This window comes from Choloepus didactylus, chromosome 2 (genome assembly GCF_015220235.1).
Source record: "Choloepus didactylus isolate mChoDid1 chromosome 2, mChoDid1.pri, whole genome shotgun sequence".
NCBI classification, from domain to species: domain Eukaryota; kingdom Metazoa; phylum Chordata; class Mammalia; order Pilosa; family Megalonychidae; genus Choloepus; species Choloepus didactylus.
The window spans coordinates 128487716-128502545 of NC_051308.1; the positions used below are offsets into that span (position 1 = coordinate 128487716).

The 14830-nt window shown below is 51.5% G+C and overlaps 1 protein-coding gene across 2 annotated transcripts in view; it reads left to right on the plus strand.

Annotated features, from left to right (window-relative positions):
- Positions 1 to 2003: 2003 nt before the first annotated feature.
- Positions 2004 to 14830, plus strand: part of KCND3 (potassium voltage-gated channel subfamily D member 3) — a 210186-nt gene continuing 197359 nt past the window's right edge. For both annotated transcript variants that reach the window (XM_037826374.1, XM_037826375.1), the window contains exons 1-2: positions 2004 to 2152; positions 9431 to 10608. In XM_037826374.1, the coding sequence (XP_037682302.1) occupies positions 9503 to 10608 (1106 nt within the window). In that variant the 5' untranslated portion in view covers positions 2004 to 2152; positions 9431 to 9502. The remainder of the gene's footprint in view (positions 2153 to 9430; positions 10609 to 14830) is intronic.

The window sequence follows — 14830 nt, forward strand, 5'->3', positions numbered from 1 at the left end:
ATCTGAGGCACCCTTTCCGCAGGGGTCAGAGCCCTAGCTACCTAAGGTTGGCAGTTGTGAGAAAATTAGTACTTCCCCAGAGGGAAGGGAGGAGGGAGGTGGGAGCAGTGCCAAGGCCTTCCCTGAATTCTTCCCCTGTCTGCCAGGGAGTGGCAGTGTTGTTAATCATTATTACTGTATGCAAATCAGTATGCAAATTCCACACTGCTCTGGGACTCCAGGAAAACACTAATAGAGCCTGTCCTCCTCTTGAAGGGCCAATTGTGCATCGTTCAGACTGACACACTGACAAGGTGCTTTGGAGAGAGTGAGGAGTGGGTGAATGAGGGGCCAGGAGCTGCCAGGGGCTCAGGGAGCTAAGGCGACAGTTACCGCCTTCCCTCCTTCCTATCATCATCTTGAGCAGGGCTAGGGATTCTCACTGGTCACAAGCCCATTCTGGACTTGAGGAACTCCTGTCCTATTCCCCAGGCTAAAATGCTTTTTCAAGTACACTCTCCCCCTCATTGCGCACTTTGCTTTTCTCTAGGTCGCTGCCTCAGGCTCTCACAACTCTGGAAACCTAGAACTGTGATCGCTTGAGCCAAGCGCTCCAGCCCCGGCTGAGGCGCAGAGCCGCTTTGCCTCCCGCGGCATAGGCCGGGATCCCAGAATCCCAGGCACCGAGGCCTAAGACACTGGGAAAGCCAGACCCGCCGGCCTAAGCCGGGGGACTGTGCTTTCCGGGCGCCGCGACCCGGACGGTGGGAGTCCGTGCAGAACGCCACTCTCCCCAGAATGTTCGGGAGCTCCATCCGCTGAGTCCTGTGGCCACACGTGTACCTCTTCCTCCCGGTCGTGGGCCGAGGCACCGGGCAGTGGGGATCCATGGGTTTCAGGGAGGTACTCAGGAGCTGAGCCAGCCCCAGGGGTAAGGGGACCGGCCCGGGTGTGAGAGTTCACGCTCCCAAATCCCGACTCGGCTCTGGGTATTAGGTGCACGTGGCGGGTAGGAAAGCGAATCCCCACCTTCGGGCCGTGCCCCCGCGCGCTCCAGCAGGAGACCGGCTCTTACCCTGGGCAAGGGCATTCTGTGTCCGCCCTGGGACCTCTCCAGCCCTGGTCCATGGAACTGAGAGCCGGGCTCCAACTCGCCAGGCGGCCGGGCTCCGCCGCAAGCAGGTGCTGGTGCGGCGTGGACAGTCGGTAAGAAACAGACACCCAGCTTGGTCCACACATACCCCACGCGCGCACACGCCGGAGCTCCCTGCCACCTCTCCCCGGGTCCCCAGCCACTGACGCCCCCGAGCTCACGCTCACGCCGTACTCTCCGCTCCGCCCCCACCCCCAAGCCGAGTTCACCTTTCCACGCTCACCCCCGTGCCCACCCTCGCCGTCACACGCTCTCACACCCGCGTCGGCACACTCCGCCACCTCCAGGCACACCCTAGGATTCCTCCACTCGCCGGGGAGACGCACCAGGCTCAGCCTCGTCTCCCCGCCCCCCAGCCCCCGCTCACGCGCGCGCCCCTCAGCACATACACACACACACGCTCACACTCACACACACCCTCGCGCGCGGAGTCACTCCCCCTCGCACGCCCTCGCCCGGGGCACCCTCCCTCAGCGAGGCTCCGGGTCCTCCTCATCTCTCCCTCCGCTGCCTGGCGGCTCTGAGCTTTCCGGCCCGGCCTGTGGCCCCTCGGCCGGTGGGGATCGGTAGGGAACCTAGGGCGCAGCTTCGCCTCCTCCTACAGGCTCTCCTCTCCGCCGCGGTGCCCCCACCGCCTTCCCCCTCAGGAGAGGGACCTCTCCAGGCAGCCCGTGGCCCGCCGGGCTCCGCTCCTCGCGGCGCCGGCAGCGGAGGGGGCAGGGAGCCCGCGAGCCCGCGAGGGAAGCGGCGAGGCGGGGAGGGGACGCGCTGCCGAGCCGGGGCTGAAGCGGCGGCGGCGGCGGCGGGGGAGGGAGGGAGCCACGGACGGACGGACGCACGAACGGACCGAGCGAGGGAGGGAGCGAACGCGACTTCGCCCGCGAGGAGGAGCCGCGCGAGCGGTGGCTGCTTGGCGCTTCCCCGCGCTGCTGGGCGCTCGGCGCCTCCGCGGCCCCCATCTCCTGGCCGCAGCTTCCTCGCGCGCGCAGGGCGCGGGGCCCGGGGCTTTCTTCGCGGAAGGTAAGAGCGACGCGACCGAGCCTTTTGGAACAAGGAAGTGCGAGGAGCGCTGCTCCCACGCCTGTTGCTCCAGCTGCCCACGCGGCACTCTCCCACCTCCGCGCTCGGGTGGGTGGGCGCTGGGGCGCCGGAAGGATTGGGGGTGGGGCCGGCTCCATGGGGAGCAAGCAGCTGGCTCGGGGGCGTCGGTTCCCTCCGGCTGTGGAGCCACCTCCGGGCAGCAAGGTTTGGGGGTGGGGGTGTGAACCTCTGCCCTCTTTCCATTGGTCTGCCTTCCCTTGGGGGGTGCCAGAAGCAGCGCCCCGGGATCCGGCGGCAGGTGGCGACGGCTTGCTCCGTCCCCCCGCTCTTTGTGAGGGGAGGAGAGAAATGGCTGAGGGTGGAATCAGGGAGCGGAATGGGGCGCTTCGCAAAGTTCTCCAGCCTGGCGAGCCGGCCGTGTGCCTACCAGAGGCTGGACCCGGCACATCTGGTCCTGCCCGACGCCGCTGGTTCCTTGCGAGTTCTGGAAAGGGTCTCTAAGTGACACCAGAGGCCGACTGGGCCCGGGGAAGGGGGTGCGAAAGACGCACTTTACGAGATGTTTATCCTGGCAGTAGGGGACAGAAGGAGCTGGGCAGAGAAGTTACCTGGAATCAAGTAAATTCTTGCACTTCCTTAGTGTTAACATTTGAATCAAGTCCAAGATATTCTGATTTTATCCTGGGCAGCCCTTGTATTTCAGCAACAGGCTGAGGTTCCGGATGTGGAATCTCGTAGCAATGGAAAAGCTCCGTTGTCTTTCTTGAGAGAGGGCGTCTGAACTTTCTCGTGGTCCTAGGCACAATGTGATCCATCTGTTTAAGATAAGAAACGGGTTGCTATCTGGAAACGCTGGTATTTTGCATAAATGTACGTGATGGTTAAATTTACGCCTTTTATCGTTGCTTCAAGGGAGTCTGGATGTTTAAGGACTATTGAAAGGGTGCCTGGGTGTGCACGAATTCAGTGCACAGCATGTATTCATTTCCTGGTGTGGACATGCTGGTACACCGACCAACTGCGCTGTGTTTAGTTTTTCTTGTTGTCAGCTACTCAAATGCAAGTACACAAGGGACCCCCAGAGGAAGATAGATTAGTAGCTTGTTCCCTTTTGCTTTTGAGAAGTCTGGAGAAGAAGAGTTCAGGAAAGTGCCCTGGCCAGCCTAGGAAAAGAGGATCTGTGTTTGTGTCCCAGGCCTGTGCCCCAACGATTACTGGCTTGGTTCACTCTGTCAGTTTCATACCTGCTTATCCAGACCTTGTAGGCCAGGAGAAAAGCCTCTGGATCATCAGGGGTCTCCCCCACCTGCAGACAGCCCTATTCTGGGCTAAGGGTTTAATATACGATCATGGAAAGTAAAAGTTTCCAGAGAGTCTCCACACACTGCTTTGCCCAGGTCACTGAAGGGCAGACCTTGGTGAGTTCATGTTTTGCAGCCTTGTGCCTAAGCTCAGGTTAGGTGTTAAAGACCATGTCAGGTTATTTGTTCACTCTGCCCACTTTTGACCCTCTACCTCCAGAATAGAAGCTGTTTAATGGAGCAGCTGACTTTTTAAGTAGGAAAATTGTGTTTCCCTTTTTCAGAGCCTTTTACCTTTGTCATTTCAGAGCTCACCTGTTTTAAATGTCTCTTCCCCAGCCCCCCACCCCCCACATCTTTCCCACTGTTGAACTCTTCTGCCAAAAACAAAAATAGCTTCAGATTTTTCATTTGTAAGGCGTCCACGTCCTAGTAAAACCTTGGCATTTGAGGCATGTGCAGTGCCATTGGCTGGAAATGGGGCCGCACTGTTGTGCCTGTTGCGGAAATTCATACCCAGGCCGGCTCTGGCTCCGGGAGGTGTTGGTGCCCGTGAGGGGATGTAAGCCATTGGAGAGGGGCTACTTGAGCTGGGTCATGCCTGCAGGGCTGGGTGCAGGGCCTAGCTCGTGTGGCCTTGGGCAGGGGATCTGGTGGGACACTTCTCCTACCCTTCCTTATCTCCTGTCCCTAAACCCAGGACACACACACACACACACACACACACACAGAGAGAGAGAGAATAGCCCAGGGGATTATTGCTTGGGGTTTTGTACCTTTTAGCAAGGGAACAGGGCCTGAGCCTCTGGAAACAGCCTAGTGCTTGCCTGGCCTTCTTCGGGAAGATTGTCCTGGATTTAATGCATGGGGTAACGGTTTGGTCTTGGGACCAGCTTTTATGATAGATTGAGAGGGGATATTTTTTCCTTCCCCTGAGCTCTCAATTATTCATGTGAAAGCAGTTTGTAAAATACCTGTGGCCCTTGGGGAAGAGGAGTTTCGTGTGGTGTGGAGAGGGTGAGATGATGGGGCTCAGCTTGGCAGGGATGGGTACCAGGCATCAAGGCTTGGGAGTCAGGGTGGAGCATCCCTGGGAGAATGGAAGGGGAAGGATGGTGGCATCTTAAACTGCAGAGCTATGTGTCTGGCCCAATCAGGGTTCTACCGGGTAATTCTTGGTCCAGGGGACTCTTACTCTTTGCCACTCAATCTCCTCAAACCTCTGACTCCATGAGCTCTGATCTGGGATAAAATAGGGATGTTCAGGGTCAGAAGTCCATGGTCTGGGAAGCTGGCCACTTCACTCTTCAGGAGAATGGCCAGGAATTCTGTGGGTATCCCAGGCCTCCAATTACCTTGGGATCTGAATGGTCAGGTTGTGGGCACCATCTTGATCAGGAATTCCCAGGACTCCCTTTGCTTAGGTGAGGCCCAGGCTAACTCTGTCCTCCCAACAACAAGCTCAAATGCTCTACTTTCCAATTTGCATGGGCTGCTGTCACAAAGAGATCTCAGTGAGAGAGGTCTAGGCTAGAGCTATAGCGCTGATGTCCTGGTTCCAGTAAAATGAGGGATTATTTGAGCCAAAGGTCTCTTAGCACTTTCTTGTCCAATTCTCTCATTTTACAGATGAGGAGTTTGAGGCCTTAAGGGTGACAGGTGGCTTGTTTTCACAAACTGGGGATAGAATTGAGCCTGGGGTGGGGCCTCCTGACTCCTTGCCCAGTGCTCTTTGTTGTCTGGGGAAGAGGAGGAAAGGGTTCTCTGTATCCTGGTCTCTCCTATTGGGGTCGTCAGTATTTAATTACACCTAAATCAGGCAAGCCTTTTGGTACTGAGTCGATCAGTGGTCTAGATGAAAAAAGTCAGCTCCTCTGTGTATGTAATTTAAAGGAGCCTCTCTAAGTCTCAGTCTCCTTAACTGAAATCTGTGGTTTCAGAAATACCCATATCATAGGCTTGGGGGGGGGGGGGGCTGCAATAAATGAAATATTGTGTGTAAAAATGCCTGGTAGAGCACCCAGAGCATTGTCAGTGCTCCATAAACGTTAACTAAATCTGAATTGGAATTATCTGTGACAAAATTTTAAGTTTGGGGCTTGCTTTACAAAATTCCCTTGCCACTTAGAAAACGTAGGTAAGTGTGGGCTGGTAACCCAAAGCAAGTATAGTTAGTTATAAGGTTAAATTTCTTGAAGAAGGATAGAAAATGCACAGGAACGTGGATTGCCCATTGCTGTGGATGAATGATCGCAGATCTTTCGTCAGTTCCTGTAATCAAGAGCTTATCAGGCATGTGCTGTGTTTCTCTGTTCTCTGGGTGGTGATGTTTATGGGAGATGTCATCGGCATTCCTTTGTCTCCTTGTGGCATCTGAATTACCCTCCTTTTAATAGGGAGCAGAGGGACCTGTGATTATTCTCTTTGGCACACAGATGGGGAAACTGAGGCAGAGTTCACCTCCTTGAGAAACTGTCACTGTGAGTCAGAGGCAGAGACCGTTGAATTGGTTTCTTCCTATTCAGATCTGTCTTCCGAATTTACTGTATGTTTGGAGAACACCCACCCTTGAAAACCCCTAAAATACATTAGCAAGGCCTGGAGTAAAAATGGACAGAATGCAAAAGGAGTCCATAAAACTAGGATTCCCAGTTTGAGCACCTTTGCCTCAAAGAGTTTATGTGGGATGGGGAGAACAGAGGAGTGGTAAGGCTTATACCCTTCCACATTGAGACTGCCTGGGTTTTCATCTCTCTGCCTCCTTGCCAGATGTTTAACCTTAAAACTCCTCAAGCTTCAGTTTCCTCGTCTGCAAAATCGGGATGACAGTGGATAGCAACCCCCACAGGGTTGTTAGTGGGACTGATTGAGATGATCCACGTCAAGCACGTGGTGCTGTGCCTGGCAGGCAGGCAGCCCTTAATAAACATTGGCTGCTAATATTTGCATTTACAGAAAGGCCTTGAGAGGCGGTATAGCAAAATGCTGCAAGGCATGGGCTTTGGGGTCAGACTGCCTGAATTGGAATCCCCATTCTGCCACTTTTGGGTTGGCAGACTGCTGAATTTCAATAAGCCTTGGTCTTCCTTATCTGTGAAAGGGGATCATAATAGAATCTTCCTCCTAGGGTTGCTGCAAGGACTGAATGGTATAATCCATGGGAGGCACTTAGTAGAACACCGGGCAGAAAGTAATGCCCAAGTCATGTTAGCCAATGTTATTAAAAAGATATATACTAACTTTATTCTTCAGAAACAACTCCTTCAGGGAACTTATATGCCAGTTAAGTCCCCAAACCCAGAGGCAACAGCCTCTTCAAGAACATCAACCAGATGTGTCTCCTTTTCTCATAATTCCTTTTCAACATGAACAAGTTAGAGTGGTCACTGCCTAGACATCCCTGAAGATCAGGGAAGTGATTAACTAGAGGAAGGCGTAGCAACAGACAAGATGGAATTTAACAAAGGATTATGAATTAGTCTCTATATAATTTTCTTTTTCTTAGTTGTTAGGGTATTAGAATAGCTAGAAGGAGAGAATTGAAATGGTGGAACTCTAACCCATAGCATCCTTTGAAATTTGTTCTATAGCTACTTGTTAAATTATAATTTGAAAGCTATCGCCTTTTTGTATATATGTTATATTTCACAATAAGAAAATAACTGGAACTATGGTATTGTAATTCATAACAACTTTGGAAATTTCCTATATAACTACTTGTTAAAAAAATAAAAAATAAAAATAAAATAAAAATACATACACAAAAAGAAAAACATTAAAAAAAATAAGACATATATAAAGTATCTGTAACCCAGGCCAGAGGGTGACAGGTGCTAGAGAAGAGGGGCAAACAAAATGTCAAAACCCAAAGGAAGGGGACAATCTCATAGTGGGGAGAAGAAGAGGCGTCACGGAAGGCATTGTAACAGGAGGGGTGAAGGGGAAGAATATTCCATACAGAAGGAAGAAGGCCCAGAGACAGACACCCACAAGGTCTGTGCATGAAGTGCTCTGCAGTCTTGTTGCTGGAGGCCAGGATGTGTGCATGGGGTGGGCATTGGGCTGGAATGTCAGGCCAAGAAGTTTCAACTTTATCTTGTAGGCTCTAGGGAAAAACACAATCAGAGTTTTGCACTAGGGAGATTACTCTGAGCAGAATGGATTTCAGAGGGACAGGAGAAACGGGATGGGGGCGGGGGATGAGAGACAAGCAGACCAGAGGAAATGAGGCTTGAGGGAGTTTAGGCCTTAGTGAGGGCAATAAGAGCCACTGTGTTGTGATCTGGCAACTCTTTGGATGAAGCAATGAGGAAGATGGCCAAAGTGGCAGGCTTGGGGTCAGGGATATCATGAGCAGAGAGGTGAAGGGTAGCTTTTTGCAAGGAGGTAGGTTTGGTTTAAACCTGTCCAGTTTCAGAGGAATCCAGGGGAAAATGCTAGTGGCATCTCAGGAGTGAGTGGAGGGACCAGTGGATGTAAAAACCTAAAAGGGTTGGAAGTCAGGAGAAAGTGAAGTGAGCTTACGGGAAGAGATGAAGACCAAATTCCAGAACAAAGTCTTCATGTATGAGAACTCCAAGACTCATCTCTGCCTCATTTATTTAAACATAGAGTCAAACCAACTGAATTCCAGAGAGTCCTAAAAATTCTGTTAGGAATTTTTCTGCGTGATCAGTTTAGGATTGATGCAAAAGGCTGCGTTAACCCCCAGCAATTTCCCATCTCTGTTACGTGTGTTTCTGTGTCACCACATGTCTTCACGCAGATGGTATACATTTGGGGATTGCAGAGTCATTTGACTAACATCTTTAAAAAGCCAGATTTGGGAAGGTAAATCTGTTTCCCAAAGCCAAATATAATTCTCCGTGCCATTGTTCCCTCCATGCACACAGGTGATGGAGAAATACGTACGCAACATGGTTCAGAGATTTGTGGGTGAAGGGAGATGGTGGCCCAGCTCTGGAGGAACCTCCAAGTATGGAGTAGGGGCTAGGTGAAAGAGGTTGGCATGGGGAGGAGAAGTCTGGTTATATAACTGGAGGGAGCTATGGATGGTGGGCAGATTGAGCTGGGAGGCAAGAAATCTGGAAATGGCAGTGAGTATGGATCAGCTTCCTCTGGGGAAGGGAAAGGACAATGCATGGAAGTCAGGTGAACCAAGAAACCAAGACTTTGTCTTCACAGGTAGGGAAACGGACACTGCCTACTCTCACCCCCACGTCTTTCTGTCTTGGCTCTGTGGGTCACAGTTGGCCATTCGGTTGACAGGGCAAGGAGTAGGTAGCAGCTGTTCCCCAGAGTAGCACTTCACCAAGGACAACTTTCTCTGTGTGAGTTGGGGACGAAGCATAAACGAGCCTGGGGGGCTACTGCAAAGTCACCTGCCATCTCAGAGATTTTTCCAGACGTGTGCAACCCCAGCCTCCTCCCCACCAGTGAGGAAGAGAGTAGAAAAATGCATTTACCTGATCTCCCTCATCCGCACCCCATTCCTGATTACCCTGGTGGGTGAGACGTGAAATAAAAATTAGCATGTTTATCCCACTTTTAAATTCGTTTAATGAGAACTCATTTACCCTCTCCCAATTTAAATTCATAATAACACCATAACCTTTCAGAGCTGATTATTACCCACATGACCCCAGATCTTCCTGCTAAAGAGATTTTCCCTCCAAATGCTCCTGAGCCGTCTTGGAACTTGACAATTTGTCAGGAAGTCAACAACATCTGGTGATTCCACACTGCATGCATGGCCCTGTGCTAGGTGCTCTCCCTACATGGGCAGGAAGGAAAAGAATCCAAGTCATCTCTCTTTGGTGGTGCTTTCACAGTTTAATTAATTTGCCTTTGGGACCCTTGCTGTTTCACTCACCAGTGATCCCTCCCTTGTCACATTTCCCACCTTCGGTCAAGCAGGAACTCACTCCATTCTCTGCTCTCTCCTCCTGTCTCCCAGGGGTCGCTGATCTAACTCCAAGCTGGTGTACAAAGTGTCTGAGCAGTTGCCGGCCCAAGAGCTGGAGTCACCATGGCGGCCGGAGTTGCAGCCTGGCTGCCTTTTGCCCGGGCTGCGGCCATTGGGTGGATGCCAGTGGCCAACTGCCCCATGCCCCTTGCCCCGGCAGACAAAAACAAGCGGCAGGACGAACTGATCGTCCTCAACGTGAGTGGGCGGAGGTTCCAGACCTGGCGGACCACGCTGGAGCGTTACCCGGACACCTTGCTGGGCAGCACGGAGAAGGAGTTCTTCTTCAATGAGGACACCAAGGAATACTTCTTTGACCGGGACCCGGAAGTGTTCCGCTGCGTCCTCAACTTCTACCGCACGGGGAAGCTGCACTACCCGCGGTACGAGTGCATCTCTGCCTATGACGACGAGCTGGCTTTCTACGGCATCCTCCCTGAGATCATCGGCGACTGCTGCTATGAGGAATACAAAGACCGCAAGAGGGAGAACGCTGAGCGGCTCATGGACGACAACGACTCGGAGAACAACCAGGAGTCCACGCCCTCGCTCAGCTTCCGCCAGACCATGTGGCGGGCTTTCGAGAACCCCCACACCAGCACGCTGGCCCTGGTCTTCTACTACGTGACGGGCTTCTTCATCGCCGTCTCGGTCATCACCAACGTGGTAGAGACGGTGCCGTGCGGCACGGTGCCCGGGAGCAAGGAGCTGCCGTGCGGCGAGCGCTACTCAGTGGCCTTCTTTTGCTTGGACACGGCCTGCGTCATGATCTTCACGGTGGAGTATCTCCTGCGGCTCTTTGCGGCCCCCAGCCGCTATCGCTTCATCCGCAGCGTGATGAGCATCATCGACGTGGTGGCCATCATGCCCTATTACATCGGACTGGTCATGACCAACAATGAGGACGTGTCCGGTGCCTTCGTCACGCTCCGGGTCTTCCGCGTCTTCCGGATCTTCAAGTTCTCCCGCCACTCCCAGGGCTTGCGGATCCTGGGCTACACCCTGAAGAGCTGCGCCTCCGAACTCGGCTTTCTCCTCTTCTCCCTCACCATGGCCATCATCATCTTTGCCACTGTGATGTTTTATGCCGAGAAGGGCTCCTCCGCCAGCAAGTTCACGAGCATCCCCGCCTCCTTTTGGTACACCATTGTCACCATGACCACACTGGGGTAAGTCTGCACCTGGGGACTGGAGAAAAGATGGAGGTTGGATGGGACCAAGAAGCTTTGGATGGTCTCAGGATCCAGGAGAGGAGGATGGATGCCCTTACCCAAGTTTTGGGAGCAAGGGAGTCCATCATCATAAGAGCAAGGTACATGAGTGGTTTGTTTGGGGGCAGTGGTAGCTTGTTCTGGATTGAGTTTTCTTTTCGGGGTGGGGCATGTATTTTCTAAAACTTGGAAAATTAAGTCACTATTTCTTTTTTCAGTCATACATTCTTTCTGCATGCATGTGTGTGTGTGTGTGTGTGTGTGTGTGTGTGTGTGTGTGGTGGGGGGTGAATGTTGCATTCCTATATCTCTGTGCTGTGAGAAGGTTGGCGAGTGTGATAAGGGGAATATAGATGTCCATTAACAGAAGACACTGAGAGCTCTTTCTGCATTCCTTCCTGCATTTCTTCTTTGCAGTAGATTTGCAAGCTCTTTTCATGTCTTGCCTAACTTTGCTGCTGCTATGGATGCTGAAGGGCTCAGTCGCTCTGAGCAGACTTTATCTAAGTGACTCTGAGAAGCAAGGCACCTGATTTGTTTTATCTCATTGAAGGAAGACGGGTCTTGCTTTCTCAGCCTGAGTTGGTGATTGAATGGCCTGGCATACCTGGGTGACTGTGAGATGGTCTGAATGGATTATGTGGTCAGACACAGAAGCGGCAATATCAAAGGGGAGGGCAAGGCACACCCAGTGAGGTCATGGGTGGGTCCATCTCTTCTATCTTGCTGAGGTCTCCTCCCCAGCTGAAGTCACAGAGATGTTTTATTGTGCTGGGATGTGAAGCTTTCCATTGGAGGAAGGGGGCTCTGGAAGGAGATTGCAGTCTTCACCCTACGGTATTAGAGCCAGTCAAGGCAGCTTTATGGAGACATGTATTTCTTAGGGGTTTCTGCTTTAGCCATTGGAAGTCGTTGAGGCTAATGCAAAATCCCTCCACAATTCATATGCTGGGTCTATATTTGCTTAGGCCAGGAAGCGTTATATTGCTAATGGAGAATTCATGAAGCTTTTTATTTGGTCTTTGACAATTCAGTTGGTGGCATCCTGGTGGTTCGATTTTTTTCTTGCCTGAAATCTCTTGGCAGTGATGTCGGTTTTTCTGTAGTGCTATGTGGCGCTTATTGGGAATGACTGAGCAGGTGACGGGACCTTTTAAAATGATTACATTTGTCATTGTGCCACAGGGGAGGGGGAGGGAGTAGTGAGGGGAGAGCAAGGAGTGTCGCTGGCCATTTGTAGAGGCCAAGTTTGATGAGAACATTCCCTTTACTAAACTCTTGTCTGTCTGGAGGTCTTTCAGGGTGCAGAGGCCGTCCTGCTCCTTCCCCCATCACACACACTTCTTCAACTATCTGCTCACTCAGAGTGGGTAAGAATGATTAGTCCTTTGACCTTCTCTCTCTTGGCTCAGGGTCAGATGTGGGCTTTATGGCAGAGTGGGGTATTTTGAGATAGAATGGGCTGGGGAGCCGGCTGCACGTGGCAGGAGAAGGAGGTCTCTGTTCACCTGTCAGGCTGACACTGGCCAGCCCTTCACCTTCCTGAAGGCCACCTCGGCCAGGACGCCAGTTCATGTTCCTGATGTGGCTCTGACTTCCAGGTGACCTCAGGTGCCCTTTGATGGGACATGTGACACCAGAGTGATGTCTCCAGACTGCTGTGGGGAGAAAAACAGGGTGGATTGATGGGTGTCAGAGCTAAAACAGGATTGTTTCCGAGATCAATGGAAACGTCAATGGCCACCTGCCCATTACTTTTTATTATGAGTATCACAGCATGTGGGTGTATATGATGTGTCGGCAGTGTGCTAAGCACTTTGCATATATTATTTCCTTAAGTCTTCACAACAGCCTGGCCAGGTAGGAAAACTTCTATGTACTTTAAGGGTGTAGAAGCTGAGGCTCAGAGAGGTTAATTTCCTGTAGTAACATTGCTGCTAAGGGGCAGAGCTGATTTCCAAATACAAGCTTGGCCATCTCCGGTGCCCTTTCTCTTCTCACTCTGCCAATCCACTTGTTCCCATACAGTCAGGGCCCCTAGGTGGAAATCAGACCTTCAGGGTCTTTACTTTTTTGTTATGGCTTCATGTTGTCATAGATTCACTTCCTTGAGAAAGCATCACCGAGTGAGCATTATATGCCAGGCACTGTACTAGGCATACAGAGCTTTCTATAAACAAAACATTTCCTTTAAATAGTGCCTTACAAAATAATGACTCCTTTCATAGCAAAATTCATTGTTTCACTCTCACTGCAGAGACTGCTGATTTGTTTTGGCATTCATCCTATAGATCAAGGGGCAAGTGTTGGGGTGGAGGTAGATAACCTTGACCTCACATTTGCTTTCCTGGGTATTTTTTTTGGGTGGGGGGTTGCATTGTGGAGCAGGAAGACTCTGCCAGAGAAAGAAGGCAAAGAGGAAAGGAGGATGCCTGCGCTGGGGAGAGGGGTTCTCGACAGGAACACTTTCCTCTGACTGTGGGCACTGGGGATTCCTCACCCCACACCTGACAATAAGCAATTCTTCCCCCTTCTTGATGCATCAGAATGTCTAGCCTCTGGGAGGAGAAACAAATGGGCAAATGGGGTAGTGTTTTCCTGAACCTTATATAAGTAATGGTAAAGCGGGCCTTCTCTCTCCCTCCTCCCCGGCTAGTGTAGTTGGATCGGGCTACTTTGACTTTGACCTGAGTTGACAGTTGGCACCATCCCCAGGCTTCTTGCCCGGCTATACATAACAGGTGCTTGGCAAAATGCTTTTTAATGGATGGGTCAGTGTGAATGAGGCGCCTTCTTCATTTGCTTGGCCTGACACTGTTCTCAGTCCCTTCCAGACCTGCGTATCTTCTCTTCAAGAGTGAGCCTAGTCTGTCCCCCTTGCCACCACATTTGCACTCTGCAACCACCTGGCCCTGTATGCTCTGCTATAGCCCCTGGGCCCCTGGGAGAGAAGAGGGGCCCTCACTTGACTGAGCTGTCCTCGGGGACACTTGACTGAGCTCTGCAGAACTGCGTGGTGGTCTTTTGGCCCTTACTGGAGATCTTGACGGCTTGACGTCTAGAAACCTGTTTCTCTCTCCCCTGCCTTGCTTCCATCCTGAAGCACAGTCACTGGCTAGTTGTAGACTTGTTCAACCATTTGAGAAATCCTGTCTTTTTCTTACTTTAAACTGGCACTTGAGCCTTCTCCCCCAAGTGGCCATGGAATACCGAAATTCTGCCACATTCTGGTTGCTTCTGACAACTCCCAGTGGACACCTACCTTTTCCCTGTCTCCAGGCTCCTGCTTTAATCTCACCCCTGAGTTCCTATTTCCAGTCTGGAGAGAGACTGTGTTCACCTCCTTTGCAGAGCAAAGTCCTGGGAAAGCGTTTGGCTTCCTGGCTCGGGTCGCCATCTCTGCCTGCTTTCCCGGGACCTTGCTGATGAGTTACTCAGGTGTCCTCTAGGGAGGGATGTCCTGGAGCCAATTACTGCTGTTTATTTAATATATCAAAATAACTTAAGCACACAAGAACAATAACAGCCTAATTGTTTGCAAGGCGTGAGGATGGCTTTCCTTTGCAGTCTCCTGTGCTGTGGGGAAGACTCCAGGGCCCAGCCCAGGTTTCCCTTATGCCCACTTGACAGTTGAGCTCCCAGATTGCACTGTTAAAGGATTAATTACTCATAATTGATGCTATAAATAAAATAAATTCCCCATTATCTGAGTTAACATAGGAAAGGGATAACACAGAGCTCCCAATATTAAATAAGACAAACATATCTAGTTTTGGAATGTATTATATGACATACACATTTTCAAAGCACATTTTCCTTCTTAATTCTGTTAGACTTTGCTTGGCATTATGACAGGCTGGGACTACCTGGACCAGGTTCATCTGTGAAATTCAGGTGGTGGGTGGGGGTAGGAGGTGCGCATGCAGGAGAAAATAGTGAGCAAACATCCACAAGGGCCACTGAGGGCTGGTTCCAGGCCTGGATGGGATGAGGCTGCTCTTGGATACCTTAGGGAAGGGGGAGCGGGCTTGGGAAGGGCACGGAGAAGCATCATTCCCGATGAGATGGCCGTCTGCTGCCCAGTTGGCTCAGTTACGTAATCGACACCAGCAGCCTCTCTATCACCCCTGTGCCCTGAGATGAGAGAGCTTTTGAAGGTGTCCAAAAATCCCTTTAACTA